Source organism: Scyliorhinus canicula, chromosome 7 (assembly GCF_902713615.1).
Source record: "Scyliorhinus canicula chromosome 7, sScyCan1.1, whole genome shotgun sequence".
In the NCBI taxonomy this organism is placed as follows: domain Eukaryota; kingdom Metazoa; phylum Chordata; class Chondrichthyes; order Carcharhiniformes; family Scyliorhinidae; genus Scyliorhinus; species Scyliorhinus canicula.
Genome location: NC_052152.1, coordinates 125511114 through 125531621, shown reverse-complemented (window position 1 = coordinate 125531621; position 20508 = coordinate 125511114). Strand labels below are relative to the sequence as shown.

General features: G+C 53.8%; 1 protein-coding gene across 4 annotated transcripts in view; it reads right to left on the bottom strand.

The window, feature by feature from the left end:
- Positions 1 to 20508, bottom strand: part of LOC119969345 (androgen-induced gene 1 protein-like) — a 47022-nt gene that overhangs the window by 8280 nt on the left and 18234 nt on the right. The window contains exons 6-7 of one of the 4 annotated variants that reach the window (XR_005461338.1): positions 2983 to 4613; positions 2713 to 2880 (exon numbers count right to left, since the gene is read on the bottom strand). The exons of 1 other annotated variant lie outside the window; for it this stretch is intronic. Coding sequence is in view for 2 of the 3 variants with exons in the window: in XM_038802872.1 (XP_038658800.1) it covers positions 4021 to 4613 (593 nt within the window). In the remaining variant the exon portion in view is untranslated. Of the gene's footprint in view, positions 1 to 2712; positions 4614 to 20508 lie in introns of those variants that run through there. 2 more of the 4 variants (XM_038802873.1, XM_038802872.1) reach the window with 2 other exon arrangements.

Sequence of the window (20508 nt, the reverse complement as noted above, 5' to 3'; positions counted from 1 at the left end):
ATAGAGTGTATGAGTCAGTCACCAGGGGGCATAGGTTTAAGATCCGTGGGGCAAAGTTTAGAGATGTGTGAGCTAGGTTTCTTTTACAGAGGGTGCCCAGTGCCTGGAACGTGTTGCCAGGGGAGCAGATACATTAACGCCATTCAAAAGGCATATTAACAAATAAATGGATAGGATGGGGATAGAGGGATACGGCACAAAGAAGTGATGAGGGTTTGGCCAAGGTGGGTACCATGATGGACAGCACGGTGGCACAATTGCTGCCTCACAGCACTGAGGTCCCAGGTTCAATCCCGGCTCTGGAGTTTGCACATTCTCCCAGTGTTGGCATAGGTTTCGCCCCCACAACCCAAAGATGTCTGCAGAGGGATTTGGATAGGTTAAGTGAACGGGCTAGGGTCTAGCAGGTGGAATACAATGTTAACAAATGTGAGGTTATCCATTTTGGTAGGAATAACAGCAAAAGGGATTATTATTTAAATGATAAAGTATTAAAACATGCTGCTGTGCGGAGACCTGGGTGTGCTAGTGCACGAGCTGCAAAAAAGTTGGTTTACATGTGCAACAGGTGATTAAGAAGGCAAATGGAGTTTTGGAGTTTAAGACTAGGGAGGTTATGCTACAATTGTATACGGTGTTAGTGAGGCCACATCTGGAGTATTGTGTTCAGTTTTGGTCTCCTTTAAAGTCACACGGGGATCAGGGGTGAGCTGGCAAGGTGGATCCAGAACTGGCTAGGTCATAGAAGGCAGAGAGTATCAATGGAAGGGTGCTTTTCTAATTGGAGGGCTGTGACTAGTGGTGTTCCGCAGGGATCAGTGCTGGGACCTTTGCTGTTCGTAGTACATATAACTACAGGGGCTGGTTTAGCTCACAAGGCTAAATCGCTGGCTTTTAAAGCAGACCAAGCAGGCCAGCAGCACGGTTCGATTCCCGTACCAGCCTCCCCGAACAGGTGCCGGAATGTGGCGACTAGGGGCTTTTCACAGTAACTTCATTGAAGCCTACGCGTGACAATAAGCGATTTTCATTTCATTTCATTAAATGATTTGGGGAAAATGTAACTGGTCTGATTAGTAAGTTTGCAGACGACACAAAGGTTGGTGGGATTGTGGATCGCGATGAGGACTGTCACAGGATACAGCAGGATTTAGATCGTTTGGAGACTTGGGCGGAGAGATGGCAGATGGAGTTTAATCCGGACAAACGTGAGGTAATGTATTTTGGAAGGTCCAATGCAGGTAGGGAATATACAGTGAATGGTAGAACCCTCAAGAGTATTGACAATCAGAGAGATCTAGGTTTACAGGTCACTGAAAGGGGCAACACATGTGGAGAAGGTAGTGAAGAAGGCATACGGTATGCTTGCCTTCATTGGCCGGGGCATTGAGTACAAGAATTGGCAAGTCATGTTGCAGCTGTATAGAACCTTAGTTCAGCCACACTTAATAGTGTTCAATTCTGGTCGCCACACTACCAGAAGGATGCGGCGGCTTTAGGGAGGGTGCATGAAAGATTTACCAGGATGTTGCCTGGTATGGAGGGCATTAGCTATGAGGAGCGGTTGAATAAACTCAGTTTGTTCTCACTGGAACGACGAAAGTTGAGGGATGACCTGATCGAGGTCTACAAAATTATGAGGGGCATAGACAGAGTGGATGCTCAGAGACTTTTCCCCAGGGTAGAGGGGTCAATTACTAGGGGACATAGGTTTAAGGTGCAAGGTTTAGAGATGTACGAGGCATGTTTTTTTTTAAACAGAGGGTAGTGGGTGTCTGGAACTCGCTGCCGGAGGAAGTGGTGGAAGCAGGGACGATAGTGACATTTAAGGGGCATCTGGACAAATACATGAATAGGATGGGAATAGAGGGATACGGACCCAGAAAGTGAAGATTTTAGTTTAGACGGGCAGCATGGTCAGCACAGGCTTGGAGGGCCGAAGGGCCTGTTCCTGTGCTGTACTTTTCTTTGTTCTTGTTCTTACCTGGCACTGGAGGGTGTGCAGAGGCCATTCACTAGGTTAATCCCAGATCTGAAGGGGTTGGATTACGAGGAGAGGTTTTCCTTTATTGGGCAAGGTATTGAATATTATTCAAGCATTATTGGGCAAGGATGTAATGAACTGTATAAAATGCTGGTTAGGTCCCAGCTGGAGTATTGCATTCTGGTCACCACACTGCAGGAAGGATAGAATTGCTCTGGAGAGAGTGCAGAGGAGATTTACAAGAATGTTGCCAGGGTTTGAAAATTGCAGTCGAGGAGAGATTGGATAGGCTCGGGCTGCTTTCCTTAGTACAGAGGAGGCTAAGGGGTGACCTAATTGAGGTGAACATAATTATGAGGTGCCTAGGCAGTAAAAACCTGTTTCCTCCTAGCTGAGGGGTCTTACCACGGGCATTGCTTTAAGGTGACTGGTAGCAGGATTAGAGGAACATGAGAAAAAACCTTTTCACCTAGAGTGGTGGGTATCAGGAATTCACTGCCTAGGTTGATGGTTGAGGCTGAAACACTCAATTCATTTAAAAGGTACCTGGGTCTGGAATGCCGCATCCATGGACTAGGTGTTAGAACGAGGGATTAAAACGAGCGGCTGACTTTTTTTTGCTTTTTGGCCAATGCAGACAGGATGGGCTGAGTGATCTCTTTCTGAACCGTAAGCTTTCTGTGGTTCGACAGTCAGTCAGTACATTAAATGCTGAAATAACACGCACGTAATTTGTATTGAGTATTTTATTTGGATGCTTTACATGAAGTTTAATAAAAAGTAGGAACGGTCTCTGTGCCAGATACTGACCTGACACATCTTGTACAAACTTGGACCAAATATGTGGTTTTGATACCTCTACGTCTGACACCTCTCTGAGCAGAGCAACTGGCTACCTCGACATGGTGGGAGAGATCACCCTCCTCTCACCTCGACATGGTGGGAGAGATCATCCTTCTCTCACCTCGACATGGTGGGAGAGATCACCCTCCTCTCACCTCGACATGGTGGGAGAGATCACCCTCCTCTCACCTCGACATGGTGGGAGAGATCATCCTTCTCTCACCTCGACATGGTGGGAGAGATCATCCTTCTCTCACCTCGACATTGTGGGAGAGATCATCCTCCCAGCACGGTAGCATGGTGGTTAGCATAAATGAGAACATCCTTCTCTTACTTCGACATGGGGGGGGGGGGGGAGATCATCCTTCTCTTACCTCGACATGGTGGGAGAGATTATCCTTCTCTCACCTCGACATGGTGGGGGAGATCATCCTTCTCTCACCTCGACATGGTGGGGGAGATCATCCTTCTCTCACCTCGACATGGTGGGGGAGATCATCCTTCTCTCACCTCGACATGGTGGGGGAGATCATCCTTCTCTCACCTCGACATGGTGGGGGAGATCATCCTTCTCTCACCTCGACATGGTGGGGGAGATCATCCTTCTCTCACCTCGACATGGTGGGGGAGATCATCCTTCTCTCACCTCGACATGGTGGGGGAGATCATCCTTCTCTCACCTCGACATGGTGGGGGAGATCATCCTTCTCTCACCTCGACATGGTGGGAGAGATCACCCTCCTCTCACCGCGACATGGTGGGAGGTCACCCTGAGTAATGACTCCAGTCTCCAGATGTAATCTCAGACACTCGGCTTCAGAACCAATGAATCACTAACTCTGGCCAATACCCCGCAGGATTCAGCAGCTCAAACATCTCCACTACCAGCCTCTTCCTCCAGCCATCTCCAACACACTTGACCCTATCTTCCTCCACCCCTCCCTCCAAATCTCTCCCCCACCCACCCAACAGGCTGTATTTTCTCCCCATCTCTCATATCCTTATAACCAATAAAGAAATTAAAAACAAAATATTTGGAATGTCCCTGTTTAGGGTGTATATTCCAGTCCTCATCCAATTAACTGGGAATAGGTGAACTCCCCAAACCTCACTCACAAGGTACCCAATGGTGCTGAGGCCAATTTATATGTCCCTAGTCAGAGCCTTGGAGAGGTAAGTGAATTTATCACAGGTTACGAATCGAGCTTGGGGGAACTGTGCTCTGCCTGTTCTCCTGAACTCGCTGATGAGATACCTTTCATCGCCTTTCTAAGGCTGGGCAGCTGAGATTTGAAGGGGAGGCGAGTGTGTTTTGGATTGTTGATTTCCTTTGGAGTATCAATGTCCACCTCTGGCTCCTCAGAGAAGACACCAGCAGGCTGGCTCTGAACAGCAGTGGTCAGGTTAGCTCTGAGAGTAACACTGGTAGGAGATGGAGAGTGAATCTCAGGCTCGGCTGGCTGGGCCTGGCCTTGGGTAAGGGCACTCAGGCACTGGGCGATACTTTCCACCAGGTCTATCACCTGGTCCAACTTCCCTGCCAAATGTTCAAAGCCCTCCTTTTGAAGATCTAGAAGCTTCTGTTGGAAAGGATCTGACAGTGGGGGAAGGTTGCTGAGGGACTGGGAGCCGGTTGGTGTATTGGGAGAAGGGGGTTCAGGGCAGAGAGGCAGGTCAAGATCCCTGTGTTTCTGACTGCTAGTCATATTGGCCAGCTTCGGTCTGCTCCCCACCACTTGCTCTTGACTGACGCAGAAAGATTCACTCCCACACTGATCCCGGTGTCCTGTGGATATAAAATTCAAACTTGTTAATAAACATCTGAAGAAGCTCATATGGATAGCAATTAGATTAAAATATCATTGTGATCCCATCACACACTGGTTCTGAGTGATCCCACTTATATGCACTGACCAATCAAGTGAATGGTGACGAGTGAGGGGCTGAACAAAAACAAAATCAACATTTACTTTGGACTAACCATCAGCCCGGCCCCACCCCCTCATTCCCAAACCCTCAGCCCGGCCCCACCCCCTCATTCCCAAACCCTCAGCCCGGCCCCACCCCTCATACCCAGCCCCACCCCCTCATTCCCAAACCCTCAGCCCGGCCCCACCCCTCATACCCAGCCCCACCCCCTCATTCCCAGCCCCACCCCCTCATTCCCAAACCCTCAGCCCGGCCCCACCCCCTCATTCCCAAACCCTCAGCCCGGCCCCACCCCTCATACCCAGCCCCACCCCCTCATTCCCAAACCCTCAGCCCAGCCCCACCCCTCATACCCAGACCCCCAGCCAAGCCCCATCCCCTCATTCCCAAACCCTCAGCCCGGCCCCAAACCATCAGCCCAGCCCCAGCCCCTCAGACCCAGACCCCCAGCCCAGCCCCACCCCCTCATTCCCAACCACACAGCCCGGCCCCACCCATCATACCCAGCCCCCTCATTCCCAAACCCTCAGCCCAGCCGCACCCCCTCATTCCCAAACCCTCAGTCCGACCCCACTGCTCATACCCAGACCTCAGCCCAGCCCCACCACCTCATTCCCAAACACTCAGCCCGGCCCCACCCCCTCATTCCCAAACCCTCAGCCCAGCCCCACCCCCTCATACCCAGACCCCCAGCCCAGCCCCACCCCCTCATTCCCAAACCCTCAGCCCAGCCCCACCCCTCATACCCAGACCCCCAGCCAAGCCCCACCCCCTCATTCCCAAACCCTCAGCCCGGCCCCATCCACTCATTCCCAAACCCTCAGCCCGGCCCCAAACCATCAGCCCAGCCCCTCATACCCAGACCCCCAGCCCAGCCCCACCCCCTCATTCCCAAACCCTCAGCCCAGCCCCACCCCTTCATTCCCAAACACTCAGCCCGACCCCACTCCTCATACCCAGACCCTCAGCCCAGCCCCACCCCCTCATTCCCAAACACTCAGCCCGGCCCCACCCCCTCATTCCCAAACCCTCAGCCCGGCCCCAAACCATCAGCCCAGCCCCACCCCCTCATACCCAGACCCTCAGCCCAGCCCCACCCCCTCATTCCCAGACCCTCAGCCCGGCCCCACCCCCTCATTCCCAAACCCTCAGCCCGGCCCCACCCCCTCATTCCCAAACCCTCAGCCCGGCCCCATCCACTCATTCCCAAACCCTCAGCCCAGCCCCACCCTCATACCCAAACCCTCAGCCCGGCCCCAAACCATCAGCCCAGCCCCTCATACCCAGACCCCCAGCCCAGCCCCACCCCCTCATTCCCAAACCCTCAGCCCAGCCCCACTCCTTCATTCCCAAACACTCAGCCCGACCCCACTCCTCATACCCAGACCCTCAGCCCAGCCCCACCCCTTAATTCCCCGCTCCTCAGACCGGCCCCACCCCCTCATTCCTGGACCCTCAGCCCCGCTCCCCCTCTTTCTCCGACCCTCAGCCCCACTCCCCCTCTTTCTCGGACCCTCAGCCCCGGTCCCCCTCTTTCTTGGACCCTAAGCCCCGCTCCCCCTCTGTCTCGGACCCTCAGCCCCGCGCCCCCTCTTTACCAGACCCTCAACCCTTTCAGTCCAGGAGGCACAGCTCCACCGACCCTCAATCTCAGAACCTTAGCCCTGCTCCCCCTCATTCCCGGACCCTCAGTCGAGCTACCCCATACACCTGGACCCACAGCCCGATCACCGTTCCCGGACCCTCAGCCACGTTGCCCTTCATTCCAGCTTGTCAGCTCTGCTCTCCCCCTTTGTCATTCCTGAACCCCCAGCCCTTCTGTCCCTCAGTCCCGCTGCTCCTCATTTCCAGATCCTCAGTCTGACTCCCTAATTCCCGAATCCACAGCCGGCTCCCCCTCATTCCTGTGCCTTCAGCCCCATTTTCCCTAATTTCCAGACTCTCAGCCCGGTTCTCTTTCCCATTTTAGCTCATTCCGGTTTCCTTAGCCCAACTGTCCCTCAACCTGACAGTCCCTCATTCCCAGACAATCAGCCTGACACTCCATCATTCCCAGACAATCAGCCTGACAGTCCCTCATTCCCAGACAATCAGCCCCGGTCCTCTTCATTTCCAGATCCTCAATCTCACTCTCCCCAATTCCTGAATCCACAGCAAGGCTCCCCCTCGTTCCCAGACGCTCAGACTGGCTCACACTCATTCCCAGACAACAAGCCCAGTTCTCCCACTGTCCCAGATAATCAGTCCAGCTATCCCTCATTTCCGGTATTCAGCCAGGCTCTCCCATCTTCCCGGATCCTGAGCCCTGCTCGCCATCATTACCAGACAATCAGCCCAGCTCTCCCTCATTCCCAAATCCTCAGCCCCGTACTCCCTCATTCCCAGACCCTCAGCACGGCACTCCCTCATTCCCAGATCCTCAGCCCCGTACTCCCTCATTCCCAGACCCTCAGCACGGCACTCCCTCATTCCCAGACCCTCAGCCCGGCACTCCCTCATTCCCAGACCCTCAGCACAGCACTCCCTCATCCGCAGACCCTCAGCACGGCACTCCCTCATTCCCAAACCCTCAGCCCAGCCCCACCCCTCATACCCAGACCCCCAGCCAAGCCCCACCCCCTCATTCCCAAATCCTCAGCCCGACCCAAACCATCAGCCCAGCCCCAGCCCCTCATACCCAGACCCCCAGCTCAGCCCCACCCCATCATTCCCAAACCCTCAGCCCGGCCCCACCCCCTCATTCCCAAACCCTCAGCCCGCCCCAAACCATCAGCCCAGCCCCACCCCCTCATACCCAGACCCCCAGCCCAGCCCCACCCCCTCATTCCCAAACACTCAGCCCAGCCCCACCCCTCATACCCAGACCCCCAGCCAAGCCCCACCCCCTCATTCCCAAACCCTCAGCCCGGCCCCACCCCTCATACCCAAACCCTCAACCCGGCCCCAAACAATCAGCCCAGCCCCAGCCCCTCATACCCAAACCCCCAGCCCAGCCCCACCCCTTCATTCCCAAACCCTCAGCCCGACCCCACTCCTCATACCCAGACCCTCAGCCCAGCCCCACCCCTCATACCCAAACCCTCAGCCCGGCCCCAAACCATCAGCCCAGCCCCAGCCCCTCATACCCAGACCCCAGCCCAGCCCCACCCCCTCATTCCCAAACCATCAGCCAAGCCCCACCCCCTCATTCCCAAACCCTCAGCCCGGCCCCATCCACTCATTCCCAAACCCTCAGCCCAGCCCCACCCCTCATACCCAAACCCTCAGCCCGGCCCCAAACCATCAGCCCAGCCCCAGACCCTCAGCCCAGCCCCACACCCTCATTCCCAAACACTCAGCCCGGCCCCACCCCCTCATTCCCAAACCCTCAGCCCGGCCCCAAACCATCAGCCCAGCCCCACCCCTCATACCCAGACCCTCAGCCCAGCCCCAGCCCCTCATTCCCAGACCCTCAGCCCATCCCACCCCTTCATTCCCACGCTCCTCAGATCGGCTCCACCCCCTCATTCCTGGACCCTCAGCCCCTCTCCCCCTCTTTCTCGGACCCTCAGCCCCACTCCCCCTCTTTCTCGGACCCTCAGCCCCGCTTCCCATCTTTCTCGGACCCTCAGCCCTGCTCCCCCTCTTTCTCAGACCCTCAGCCCCGCTCCCCCTCTTTCCCGGACCCTCAGCCAAGCTCCCCCTCTTTCTCGGACCCTCAGCCCCGCTCCCCCTCTTTCTCGGACCATCAGCTCCGCTCCCCCCTCTTTCTCGGACCATCAGCTCCGCTCCCCCTCTTTCTCGGACCCTCAGCCCCACTCCTCTTTCTCGGACCCTCAGCCCCGGCCCTCCTCTTTCTCGGACCCTCAGCCCCGGTCCCCCTCTTTCTCGGACCCTCAGCCACGCTCCCCCTCTTTCTCGGACCCTCAGCCACGCTCCCCCTCTTTCTCGGACCCTCAGCCACGCTCCCCCTCTTTCTCGGATCCTCAGCCCCGCTCCCCCTCTTTCTCGGACCCTCAGCCCCGCTCCCTCTCTTTCTCGGACCCTCAACCCTTTCATTCCAGGAGGCACAGCTCCACCGACCCTCAATCTCAGAACCTCAGCCCTGCTCTCCCTCATTCCCGGACCCTCAGTCTAGCTACCCCATACACCTGGACCCGCAGCCCGATCCCCGTTCCCGGACCCTCAGCCACGTTGCCCTTCATTCCAGCTTGTCAGCTCTGCTCTCCCCCTTTGTCATTCCTGAACCCCCAGCCCTTCTGTCCCTCAGTCCCGCTGCTCCTCATTTCCAGATCCTCAGTCGGACTCCCTAATTCCCGAATCCACAGTCGGCTCCCCCTCATTCCTGTGCCCTCAACCCCATTTTCCCTAATTTCCAGACTCTCAGCCCGGTTCTCTTTCCCATTTCAGCTCATTCCGGTTTCCTTAGCCCAACTGTCCCTCAGCCTGAAACTCCCTCATTCCCAGACAATCAGCCTGACACTCCCTCATTCCCAGACAATCAGCCTGACACTCCCTCATTCCCAGACAATCAGCCCCGGTCCTCTTCATTTCCAGATCCTCAATTTCACTCTCCCCAATTCCTGAATCCACAGCCAGGCTCCCCCTCGTTCCCAGACGCTCAGACTGGCTCACACTCATTCCCAGACAACAAGCCCAGTTCTCCCACTGTCCCAGATAATCAGTCCAGCTATCCCTCATTTCCGGTATTCAGCCAAGCTCTCCCTCCGTCCCGGATCCTGAGCCCTGCTCGCCATCATTACCAGACAATCAGCCCAGCTCTCCCTCATTCCCAAATCCTCAGCCCCGTACTCCCTCATTCCCAGACCCTCAGCACGGCACTCCCTCATTCCCAGATCCTCAGCCCCGTACTCCCTCATTCCCAGACCCTCAGCACGGCACTCCCTCATTCCCAGACCCTCAGCCCGGCACTCCCTCATTCCCAAACCCTCAGCCCAGCCCCACCCCTCATACCCAGACCCCCAGCCAAGCCCCACCCCCTCATTCCCAAACCCTCAGCCCGGCCCCAAACCATCAGCCCAGCCCCAGCCTCTCATACCCAGACCCTCAGCCCAGCCCCACACCCTCATTCCCAAACACTCAGCCCGGCCCCACCCCCTCATTCCCAAACCCTCAGCCCGGCCCCAAACCATCAGCCCAGCCCCACCCCCTCATACCCAGACCCTCAGCCCAGCCCCAGCCCCTCATTCCCAGACCCTCAGCCCATCCCACCCCTTCATTCCCCGCTCCTCAGATCGGCTCCACCCCCTCATTCCTGGACCCTCAGCCCCACTCCCCCTCTTTCTCAGACCCTCAGCCCCGCTCCCCCTCTTTCTCAGACCCGCTCCCCCTCTTTCTCAGACCCTCAGCCCCGCTCCCCCTCTTTCCCGGACCCTCAGCCAAGCTCCCCCTCTTTCTCGGACCCTCAGCCCCGCTCCCCCTCTTTCTCGGACCATCAGCTCCGCTCCCCCTCTTTCTCGGACCCTCAGCCCCACTCCCCCTCTTTCTCGGACCCTCAGCCCCGCTCCCCCTCTTTCTCGGACCCTCAACCCTTTCATTCCAGGAGGCACAGCTCCACAAACCCTCAATCTCAGAACCTCAGCCCTGCTCTCCCTCATTCCCGGACCCTCAGTCTAGCTACCCCATACACCTGGACCCGCAGCCCGATCCCCGTTTCCGGACCCTCAGCCACGTTGCCCTTCATTCTCTGAACCCCCAGCCCTTCTGTCCCTCAGTCCCGCTGCTCATTTCCAGATCCTCAGTCTGACTCCCTAATTCCCGAATCCACAGTCGGCTCCCCCTCATTCCTGTGCCCTCAACCCCATTTTCCCTAATTTCCAGACTCTCAGCCCGGTTCTCTTTCCCATTTTAGCTCATTCCGGTTTCCTTAGCCCAACTGTCCCTCAGCCTGACAGTCCCTCATTCCCAGACAATCAGCCTGACTCCCTCATTCCCAGACAATCAGCCCCGGTCCTCTTCATTTCCAGATCCTCAATCTCACTCTCCCTAATTCCTGAATCCACAGCCAGGCTCCCCCTCGTTCCCAGACTGGCTCACACTCATTCCCAGACAACAAGCCCAGTTCTCCCTCTGTCCCGGATAATCAGTCCAGCTATCCCTCATTTCCGGTATTCAGCCAGGCTCTCCCTCCTTCCCGGATCCTCAGCCCCGTAATCCCTCATTCCCAGACCCTCAGCCCGGCACTCCCTCATTCCCAGACGCTCAGCCCGGCACCCCATCATCCCCAGACCCTCAGCATGGCACTCCCTCATTCCTAGACCCTCAGCCCGGCACCCCATCATTCCCAGACCCTCAGCCCGGCACCCCATCATCCCCAGAGCCTCAGCATGGCACTCCCTCATTCCCAGACCCTCAGCCCGGCACTCCCTCATTCCCAGACCCTCAGCACGGCACTCCCTCATCCCCAGACCCTCAGCACGGCACTCCCTCATTCCCAGACCCTCAGCCCGGCACTCCCTCATTCCCAGACCCTCAGCCCGGCACTCCCTCATTCCCAGACCCTCAGCCCGGCACTCCCTCATCCCCAGACCCTCAGCATGGCACTCCCTCATTCCCAGACCCTCAGCCCGGCACTCCCTCATTCCCAGACCCTCAGCACGGCACTCCCTCATCCCCAGACCCTCATCACGGTACTCCCTCAATCCCAGACCCTCAGCCCGGCACCCGATCATTCCCAGACCCTCAGCCCGGCACTCCCTCATTCTCAGACCCTCAGCCCGGCACTCCCTCATTCCCAAACTCTCAGCCCGCCACTCCCTCATTCCCAGATCCTCAGCCCGGCACTCCCTCATTCCCAGACCCTCAGCCCGGAAACTCCCTCATTCCCAGACGCTCAGCACGGCACTCCCTCATTCCCAGACCCTCAGCCCGGCACCCCCTCATTCCCAGACCCTCAGGCCGGCACCCCATCATTCCCAGACTCTCAGCCCGCCACTCCCTCATTCCCAGACCCTCAGCCCGGCACTCCCTCATTCCCAGTCCCCCAGGCCGCCACTCCCTCATTCCCAGACCCTCAGCCCGGCACTCCCTCATTCCCAACACTCGCTCATTCCCGGACCCTCAGCCCGGCTTCCCCTCATTCCTGCAGCCCCAGCCCGGCTCTCCCTCATTCCCAGAACCTCAGCCTGGCTCTCCCTCATTCCTGGATCCTCAGCCCCGTTCTCCCTCATTCCCGCACCCCAACCTGGCTTCCCCTCATTCCTGGACCCTCAGATTGGCTCTCCCTCATTTCCAGATGCTCAGACCAGCTGCTCCTCATTTCCAGACCCCAACTCCATTTTTCCTAATTTCTGAATCCTCAGCCCATGAGTTCATTTGGCTCCATCGTGCTGATATGGTCACATGGTTTTGGGATCACTATATGCTTTCCTTGACCGGGAGTCTCTGCCCTTTTATTGCTTCACTAACTGGACAGTTGGGGTTGCTCTGTACCATGGCTTACTTTCATTACATAAAAGTGGATGAGTACTGTTGGCTGATTTCAGACTGGTTGACTATTTGGACAGCCTTTTCTAGAGTCAGATCTTCCTGGCCTGTAGTATGTCTGAAAGTCATCGGCAGCCACTCTGATGAAAATTATGTCCCTTATGAGTTCTGACTTAAGATTACTGTGGTTACCACCTTCAGCCAATCTGTTCAATTCATTTATAAAAGAGTCAACTGGTACTCCAGGCTGTTGGATATCTTTCTTGAATTTCAATCTCTCTAAAACTATGTAGCTTCTTTGGATTATAAAATATGTATCGAATGATTGACTTCCGGTGATGATACCCCCTCACCCACTTCCAACATCATCAAGATTGGCTATGCTGAGCAGCAGCAGCAGAGTGCTTGGGTCACTGTCTGTGCGGAGTCTGCAGGGTCTCCCCGTGTCCGAGTGGGTTTCCTCCCACAGTCCGAAGATGTGCAGGTTATGTGGATTGGCCATGAAAAATTGCCCTTAGTGTCCAAGAAAGATTAGGTGGGGTTACTGGGTTGTGGGGAAAGGGTGGAGGTATGGGCTTGGGTGGGGTGCTCTTTCCAAGTGCCGATGCAGACTTGATGGGCCAAATGGCCTCCTTCTGCACTGTAGATTCTATGAAGATCAGGCAGCACCAACACCTACACATAGTGGGCCTACCGAGGGCGGGAACACCACAGAATATGTGGCCCAGATGCTGGGAAACCTGATGTGGAGAGACAGCTTCCCCAAGCCACCAGAAATAGACAGAGCCCACAGGTCACTCCAGTCAAAGCCCAGAGCCAGGGATCAGCCAAGGGTCATAATCGCAAAATTACACTGGTACCAAGATCGGGAAAGAATCCTCAACTGAGCCAGGCAGACAAGGTCCTGCATCTGGGAAGGTCACCAAATCAGGATTTATCCAGGACAGCGCCGAGTAGAATTCAGTCCTGTACAAAAACGGGGTGAAATTCGGTATGCTGTACCCAGCTAAGCTCCCTTCCAGGGCAGGCAGCATTACTTCATCACACCTACGGACGTGAACTAATTCATCCATAAACACGGGCTTGGAATTCAGCAGTAGAGTCAGCGATGAAGCAGACACCCTGATAGACTGGGACTGTGAAAGACTATTTGTGCAGGACTGCACCGCTTCAGTTTGCATGTGAGAGCTAATTCTCAGAAAGGAGGGGGCAAGAGCAGGAGGGCGCAGGACGTGAGGAGGAAGGGGGAACAGACAGGCAGCGGGTCAACTGGAGGTTAGGCCAACCACAGGAGGGGAGACACCACACTAGCGGGAAAGCCAAAGGCAGGCGGTATGAATGAAAGAGGGGCCATGGCAGATCTCCTGTCGGGGAGAGGATGTCTGACGATTGCTGGGGGGGGGGGGGGGGGGGGAGATAGGATTGGAGGAGTGGGTGTGGGGAAAGCATCTATGCTGGCTCTGACGGATCGTACATAGCAACAAGGAACACAAAGGCACTGCAAACAGCTACTTTGGTGGGTCCCCACACAAAGGGCAACCCTGGAGTGCAGGGGTTCACCCACATGGCAGATACACAGGTGGTAGCTATTTTGGGTTGCCCCTGGACAAAGGGAAACCCGGAGCACAGGTGCCCACATTGACCGTGGCCATTTTGCATGGCCACCGACCAAAGGGAAACCCCGGAGTGTAGGGGCGCATCCACAAGGGGGACAGAAACCCCCCCCCCCATCAGAATAGTCACCTGGATCGTCAGGGGGACTTAACAGCCCAGTGAATAGATCCAGAGTGTTTGCCCACCTGAAAAGTATGAAGGCTGACATAGACTTCCTCCAAAAAAAACACAGCTGAGGGAGAAGGACCAATGGCGGGTAAGGAAGAGCTGGGTGGGACAGACGTACCATTCATGCTATGGGATGAGAGCCAAGGGGGTGGCTTCACTGCTCAATATGAGGACAGTGTTTATTGCGATGAAGGAGGTTACATACCCAGGGGGACCTATGTAATGGTCAGCGGTGTGTACGCTCCCAACTGGGACGACACTGAATTTATAAAGAAGACCATGGCGAAAATCCCTGACATAAACACTCACCATGGGGGGTGGGGGAGCTTTAACTGTGTACAGAACCCACGGACAGACGGTCAAACCTTAAATCGGGAAAAAATATTTAACATGGCGAAAGAACTTGGTACGTTCATGGGACAGATGGGGGCAATGGATCCATGGAGGTTCACACACCCAGGGGAGAACATAGAACATACAGTGCAGAAGGCGGCCATTCGGCCCATCGAGTCTGCACCGACCCACATAAGCCCTCACTTCCACCCTATCCCCGTAACCCAATAACCCCTCCTAACCTTTTTGGTCACTGAGGGCAATTTATCATGGCCAATCCACCTAACCTGCACGTCTTTGGACTGAGAGAGGAAACCGGAGCACCCGGAGGGAACCCACGCAGACACGGGGAGAATGTGCAGACTCCCCACAGTGACCCAGCGGGGAATCGAACCTGGGACCATGGCGTTGTGAAGACAGTGCTATCCACTTGTGCTGCCGTGCTGCCCAGATCTCCTCCTCCTTTCAGGTACACAAAGTATTTACCAGGATCAACTTCGTTGTAGTGGGAATTCAGTGCTTCCAGGGGTTATAAGAGCAGAGTAGTACTCTGTAATTCTGATCTCTGACCACACTCCATACTACATGGATGTGAGGCTGGAGAAAGGCCAGCCCAGTGTCCCCCACGGAGGTTGGACACGGCCCTCCTTGCCAGTAAGGATTTCTGCGAAACAATATCACAGGCCATAGACAGATACATTACCAATAACCAAAACAGGGAGATCTCACCCCCCACATTCTGGAAGGCGCTGAAGGCTGTAATCAGAGGAGAGATTATCACTTGCAAAGTGGGTAGAGACAGGGAATTGATGCAACAACTGGTCGACTCCATACTGGAGGTGGACCGACGGTAACCCGCAGCCCCGACCGTAGAGCTTCTGGAGGCGCGGAAAGAGCTACAACTGGACTTTGACCTCCACGACGGACTGGACATGCCAATTGGGTGGGAAGATAGAGACAGGGCCTGAAGGTACCATTAGAACTGGCGGAAGTCATGGGGAGTATCAAACTCATGCAGGTGGGGAAGGCGCTGGGGTCAGATGGATTCAGGCGGGTTTCTGCAAAAGATTTGCACCAGCACTAGCTCCGCACTTGCAGGGGATGTTCACAAATTTGCTGGTAAAGGGCCCCCTGCCACCAACACTGCCGCAAGCTTCAATATCGCTGAAACTCAGGAAAGGCAAAGACCTGACTGAATGTGGGTCCCACAGACCCGTTTCGCTGCTCAATGTAGATGCAGAAATAACAAAAATCCTGCCCAGACAGCTGGAAAGCTGCGTACCCGAGGTGGTCGCAGAGGACCAAACAGGCTTTGTCACGGGCAGGCAGCTAACATTGAAGATCAGGCACCTACTGAATGTGATAATGAATCCATCATGGGAGAGAACACTAGAAGTGATCATCTCCCTGGTTGCAAAAAAGGCCATCAACAGAGTGGAGTGGAAGTACCTCAGAGGGACTGAAGCTGTTTGGGCTTGGATGTGATTTCACCTCCTGGGTGAAACTTAACGCTCCCATGGCGAGCGTGCAGACAAACATCACCAGCTCTAAATACTTCCAGTTGTAAAAGAGGCACAAGGCAGGGTTGCCCGCTGTCCCCGCTGCTGTTCGCCCTGGCAATCGAGCCCTCATAGCGGCAAAAAGCTGGAGAGGTACCCAGAGTGGGCAGATAGCATTTTAGTCTCACTCTCTGCCGATAACCTGCTCCCCTACATTTCCGACCCCCAAACCAGTATGGAAGGGATCATAAAGCTCTTGAAGGTGTTTGGAGCCTTCTCGGGCGACAAACCCAACTTGAGCAAAAGTGAAATCTTCCCGGTGAACTTGCAAGGAGAGGGACACAGAACTGGAGGGATTACCATTCAAACAAGCACAAAACAAATTCTGCTACCTGGGGATCCAAATTGCCCACGACTGGACACGGATCCACAAATGGAACCCGACAGGTCCAAAAACGAGATCCAAACACAGGTCCCACAAAGGAAAAGAAATATGGATGGCCTGGCGCTGCCAAACCTACAGTTCTACCACTGGTAGAACAGGGTGGCCACAGCAGAAAGAGTGAGGCTATGGGCGATGGAAGCAGAATGGGTGGAAGATGAAAGAGAGTTCCTGAATAGGTACATCCCTCCGGGCCCTCGTCATGACAGCACTCCCATCCCCATCAACCAAACACTCAAAAGCCCAGTGGTAGCAGCCACACACTCCAAACTGAGACAACACTTCAGCCTGACCAAAATGTCCACCATGGCCCCCATCTGTAACAACCACAGGTTCATGCCCGCAACAATCGATGTCACCATTAAAAGTTGGAGATAGGACAAGGGGACACTGACAGTTGGCGACATGTACAGAGATGACAGACTTAGCGACTTTTGAGGAACTAGCGGAGAGGTTCCAGTTGCCCAAAGGGAATGAATTAAGGTACATACAAATCAGAAACCTCCTCCATAGGGAAACAACAACGTACCCACGGATGCCAAGACACTCACTGGTAGAGGAACTATCGAATGCAGGTGACTCAGGAAAAGGGAACTAAGTGACCTGTACGGACGACTGTTGGAGGTGATATGTTCCCCCTGGACGAGATGAGACAAAAATGGGAGGAAGAACTAAGCATTGAAGTAGGGGACGGAAACTCTGGATTGAAGCACTAAACTGGGCGAACTCCACCTCCACATGTGCAGGGCTGAGCCTAGTACTGCTAAAGGTGGTACACAGAGCACACCTAACCATAAACTGAATGAACTAGTTTTTCCGGAGGTGGAGGACAAATGTGAACGGTGCCAGGGAGGCCCGGCCAACCACATCCACATGCTCTGGGCCTGCCCAAGACTTTTTGGGTTCTGGACAACCTATTTTGAGGCAAAGTCCAAAGCTGTGGGGGTGAGAGTGCAGCCAAGCCCAAGAGACATGGTCTTCGGGGTCTCAGAACAGCCAGAACTATTCATGTTGGGGGGGGGGGGGGGGGGGGGAGAAAGAATCCTGCTCAGCTGGCGATCAGCAGCACCACCCAAAGCTGCAGACTGGCTGTCCAACCTGTCAGAATTACTCCAACTGGAGAAAATAAAATTCACCATCCGAGGTTCGGAAGAGGGGTTCCACAAGATGTGGAAACCATTCACCAACTTGTTCCAAGACTTGCTCACAGCCAGCAACCAATAGAGCAGGGGGAAGGAGGAGAAGGGAGGGGAAAAACCTCCCAGAGGTGATCACTAGATACAGGCAGCACAGCTGCAGAGGACGAGCCTGAGGACAAGAGGAGAAAAGGGAAGAACACCAGCATGCTGCACGATACACACCAGGGCCAACATTGGGAGCCCAATCAGGGTGGAATGGCCAGATAGGGTCCACAGCCACCGGGGGGCTGGGGAGGGGGGGGGATGTAAATAATCATAAGATTCCTTGTTTGAATATGTATATTTTCTCTTTCTGTTTTGGGAGCTCTGCAAATTTGAAAGCATTTACCTTTCAGTGAATGCCAGAATATGTACCATAAAAAGATGAAAATCAACAAAAACATTTCATTAAAAAAAATGCATTGAATGATTTAATAACTTGAGGATTCATTTATACCTTGCCTCACAATATCCCCAGCCATCAGATCCAATGAATATCGTGTTCCCTTGTTCAGCTTCTGTCTTTCTATCTAATTCTAAACCTTCTCCACCCGTCTGTAATTTTGTATTTTGTCTGTTCCATATTAATCTGATGATGTTATGATCTTGCTATGCCCTGTAGCCATCTGGGATGGCCACTTACAAAGGATCCCGGGAAATATGGCCACATGCAAAGGACCATGGGAAATATGGTCAACCCAGGACTCAGGCGCTCAGAGCTTATGTATATTGGCAACTCAGATAACTAGACTCTATCAAAACCCCCAGCTACTTTGCATTCTAATGGCCCATTTTCCCAGAACAAAAGACCTATACTCAGGTAACAGATACTGAAACAGACTCATCGGTGCCACACCCTTTGCTCAGGGAGGTTAAAAAACTAAGGTCAATGACCACTCAGGACACACGCCGCCATCAAGGCACCCGCCCCTTTATTGGCCAAAATCGAAGGCAGTAATCGAAGCCTGCCAAATTATTGGGTCCAAAGCGAGGGACCACCCAAAAGAGCGCAAAATCCCAGAAAGATAAAAAGAGACACAGCCATGTGTTCGGTCTCTCTTGGCCCTGACCTACGCCTAAAACCAAGTGTAGCATAGAACATAGAACGATACAGCGCAGTACAGGCCCTTCGGCCCACGATGTTGCACCGACATGGGAAGTCAAAAACTAAAGGCCATCTAACCTACACTATGCCATTATCATCCATATGCTTATCCAATAAACTTTTAAATGCCCTCAATGTTGGCGAGTTCACTACTGTTGCAGGTAGGGCATTCCACGGCCTCACCACTCTTTGCGTAAAAAACCTACCTCTGACATCTGTCCTATATCTAGTACCCCTCAATTTAAGGCTATGTCCCCTCGTGCTAGCCACCTCCATCCGCAGGAGAAGGCTCTCACTGTCCACCCTATCTAACCCTCTGATCATTTTGTATGCCTCTATTAAGTCACCTCTTAACCTTCTACTCTCTAACGAAAACAACCTCAAGTCCATCAGCCTTTCCTCATAAGATTTTCCCTCCATACCAGGCAACATCCTGGTAAATCTCCTCTGCACCCGTTCCAAAGCTTCCACGTCCTTCCTATAATGAGGCGACCAGAACTGTACGCAATACTCCAAATGCGGCCGTACCAGAGTTTTATGCAGCTGCAACATGACCTCATGGCTCCGGAACTCAATCCCTCTACCAATAAAGGCCAACACACCATAGGCCTTCTTCACAACCCTATCAACCTGGGTGGCAACTTTCAGGGATCTATGTACATGGACACCGAGATCCCTCTGCTCATCCACACTGCTAAGAATTTTACCATTAGCCAAATATTCCGCATTCCTGTTATTCTTTCCAAAGTGAATCACCTCACACTTCTCTACATTAAACTCCATTTGCCACCTCTCAGCCCAGCTCTGCAGCTTATCTATGTCCCTCTGTAACCTGCAACATCCTTCCACACTGTCTACAACTCCACCGACTTTAGTGTCATCTGCAAATTTACTCACCCAACCTTCTGTGCCCTCCTCTAGGTCATTTATAAAAATGACAAACAGCAACGGCCCCAGAACAGATCCTTGTGGTACGCCACTCGTAACTGAACTCCATTCTGAACATTTGCCATCAACCACCACCCTCTGTCTTCTTTCAACTAGCCAATTTCTGATCCACATCTCTAAATCACCCTCAATCCTCAGCCTCCGTATTTTCTGCAATAGACGACCGTGGGGAACCTTATCAAACGCTTTACTGAAATCCATATACACCACATCAACTGCTCTACCCTCGTCTACCTGTTCAGTCACCTTCTCAAAGAACTTGATAAGGTTTGTGAGGCGTGACCTACCCTTGACAAAACCATGCTGACTATTCCTAATCATATTATTCATATCTAGATGATTATAAATCGTATCTCTTATAATCCTCTCCAAGACTTTACCCACAACAGACGTGAGGCTCACCGGCCTATAGTTACCGGGGTTATCTCTACTCCCCTTCTTGAACAAAGGGACCACATTTGCTATCCTCCAGTCCTCTGGCACTATTCCTGTAGCCAATAATGACATAAAAATCAAAGCCAAAGGCTCAGCAATCTCTTCCCTGGCTTCCCAGAGAATCCTAGGATAAATCCCATCAGGGCCCGGGGACTTATCTATTTTCACCTTGTCCAGAATTGCCAACACTTCTTCCCTACGCAACTCAATGCCATCTATTCTAATAGCCTGGGTCTCAGCATTCTCCTCCACAACATTATCTTTTTCCTGAGTGAATACTGACGAAAAGTATTCATTTAGTATCTCGCTTATCTCCTCAGCCTCCACACACAACTTCCCACCACTGTCCTTGACTGGCCCTACTCTTACGCTAGTCATTCTTTTATTCCTGACATACCTATAGAAAGCTTTTGGGTTTTCCTTGATCCTACCTGCCAAAGACTTCTCATGTCCCCTCCTTGCTCGTCTTAGCTCTCTCTTTAGATCCTTCCTCGCTTCCTTGTAACTATCAAGCGCCCCAACTGAAACTTCACGCCTCATCTTCACATAGGCCTCCTTCTTCCTCTTAACAAGAGATTCCACTTCTTTGGTAAACCACGGTTCCC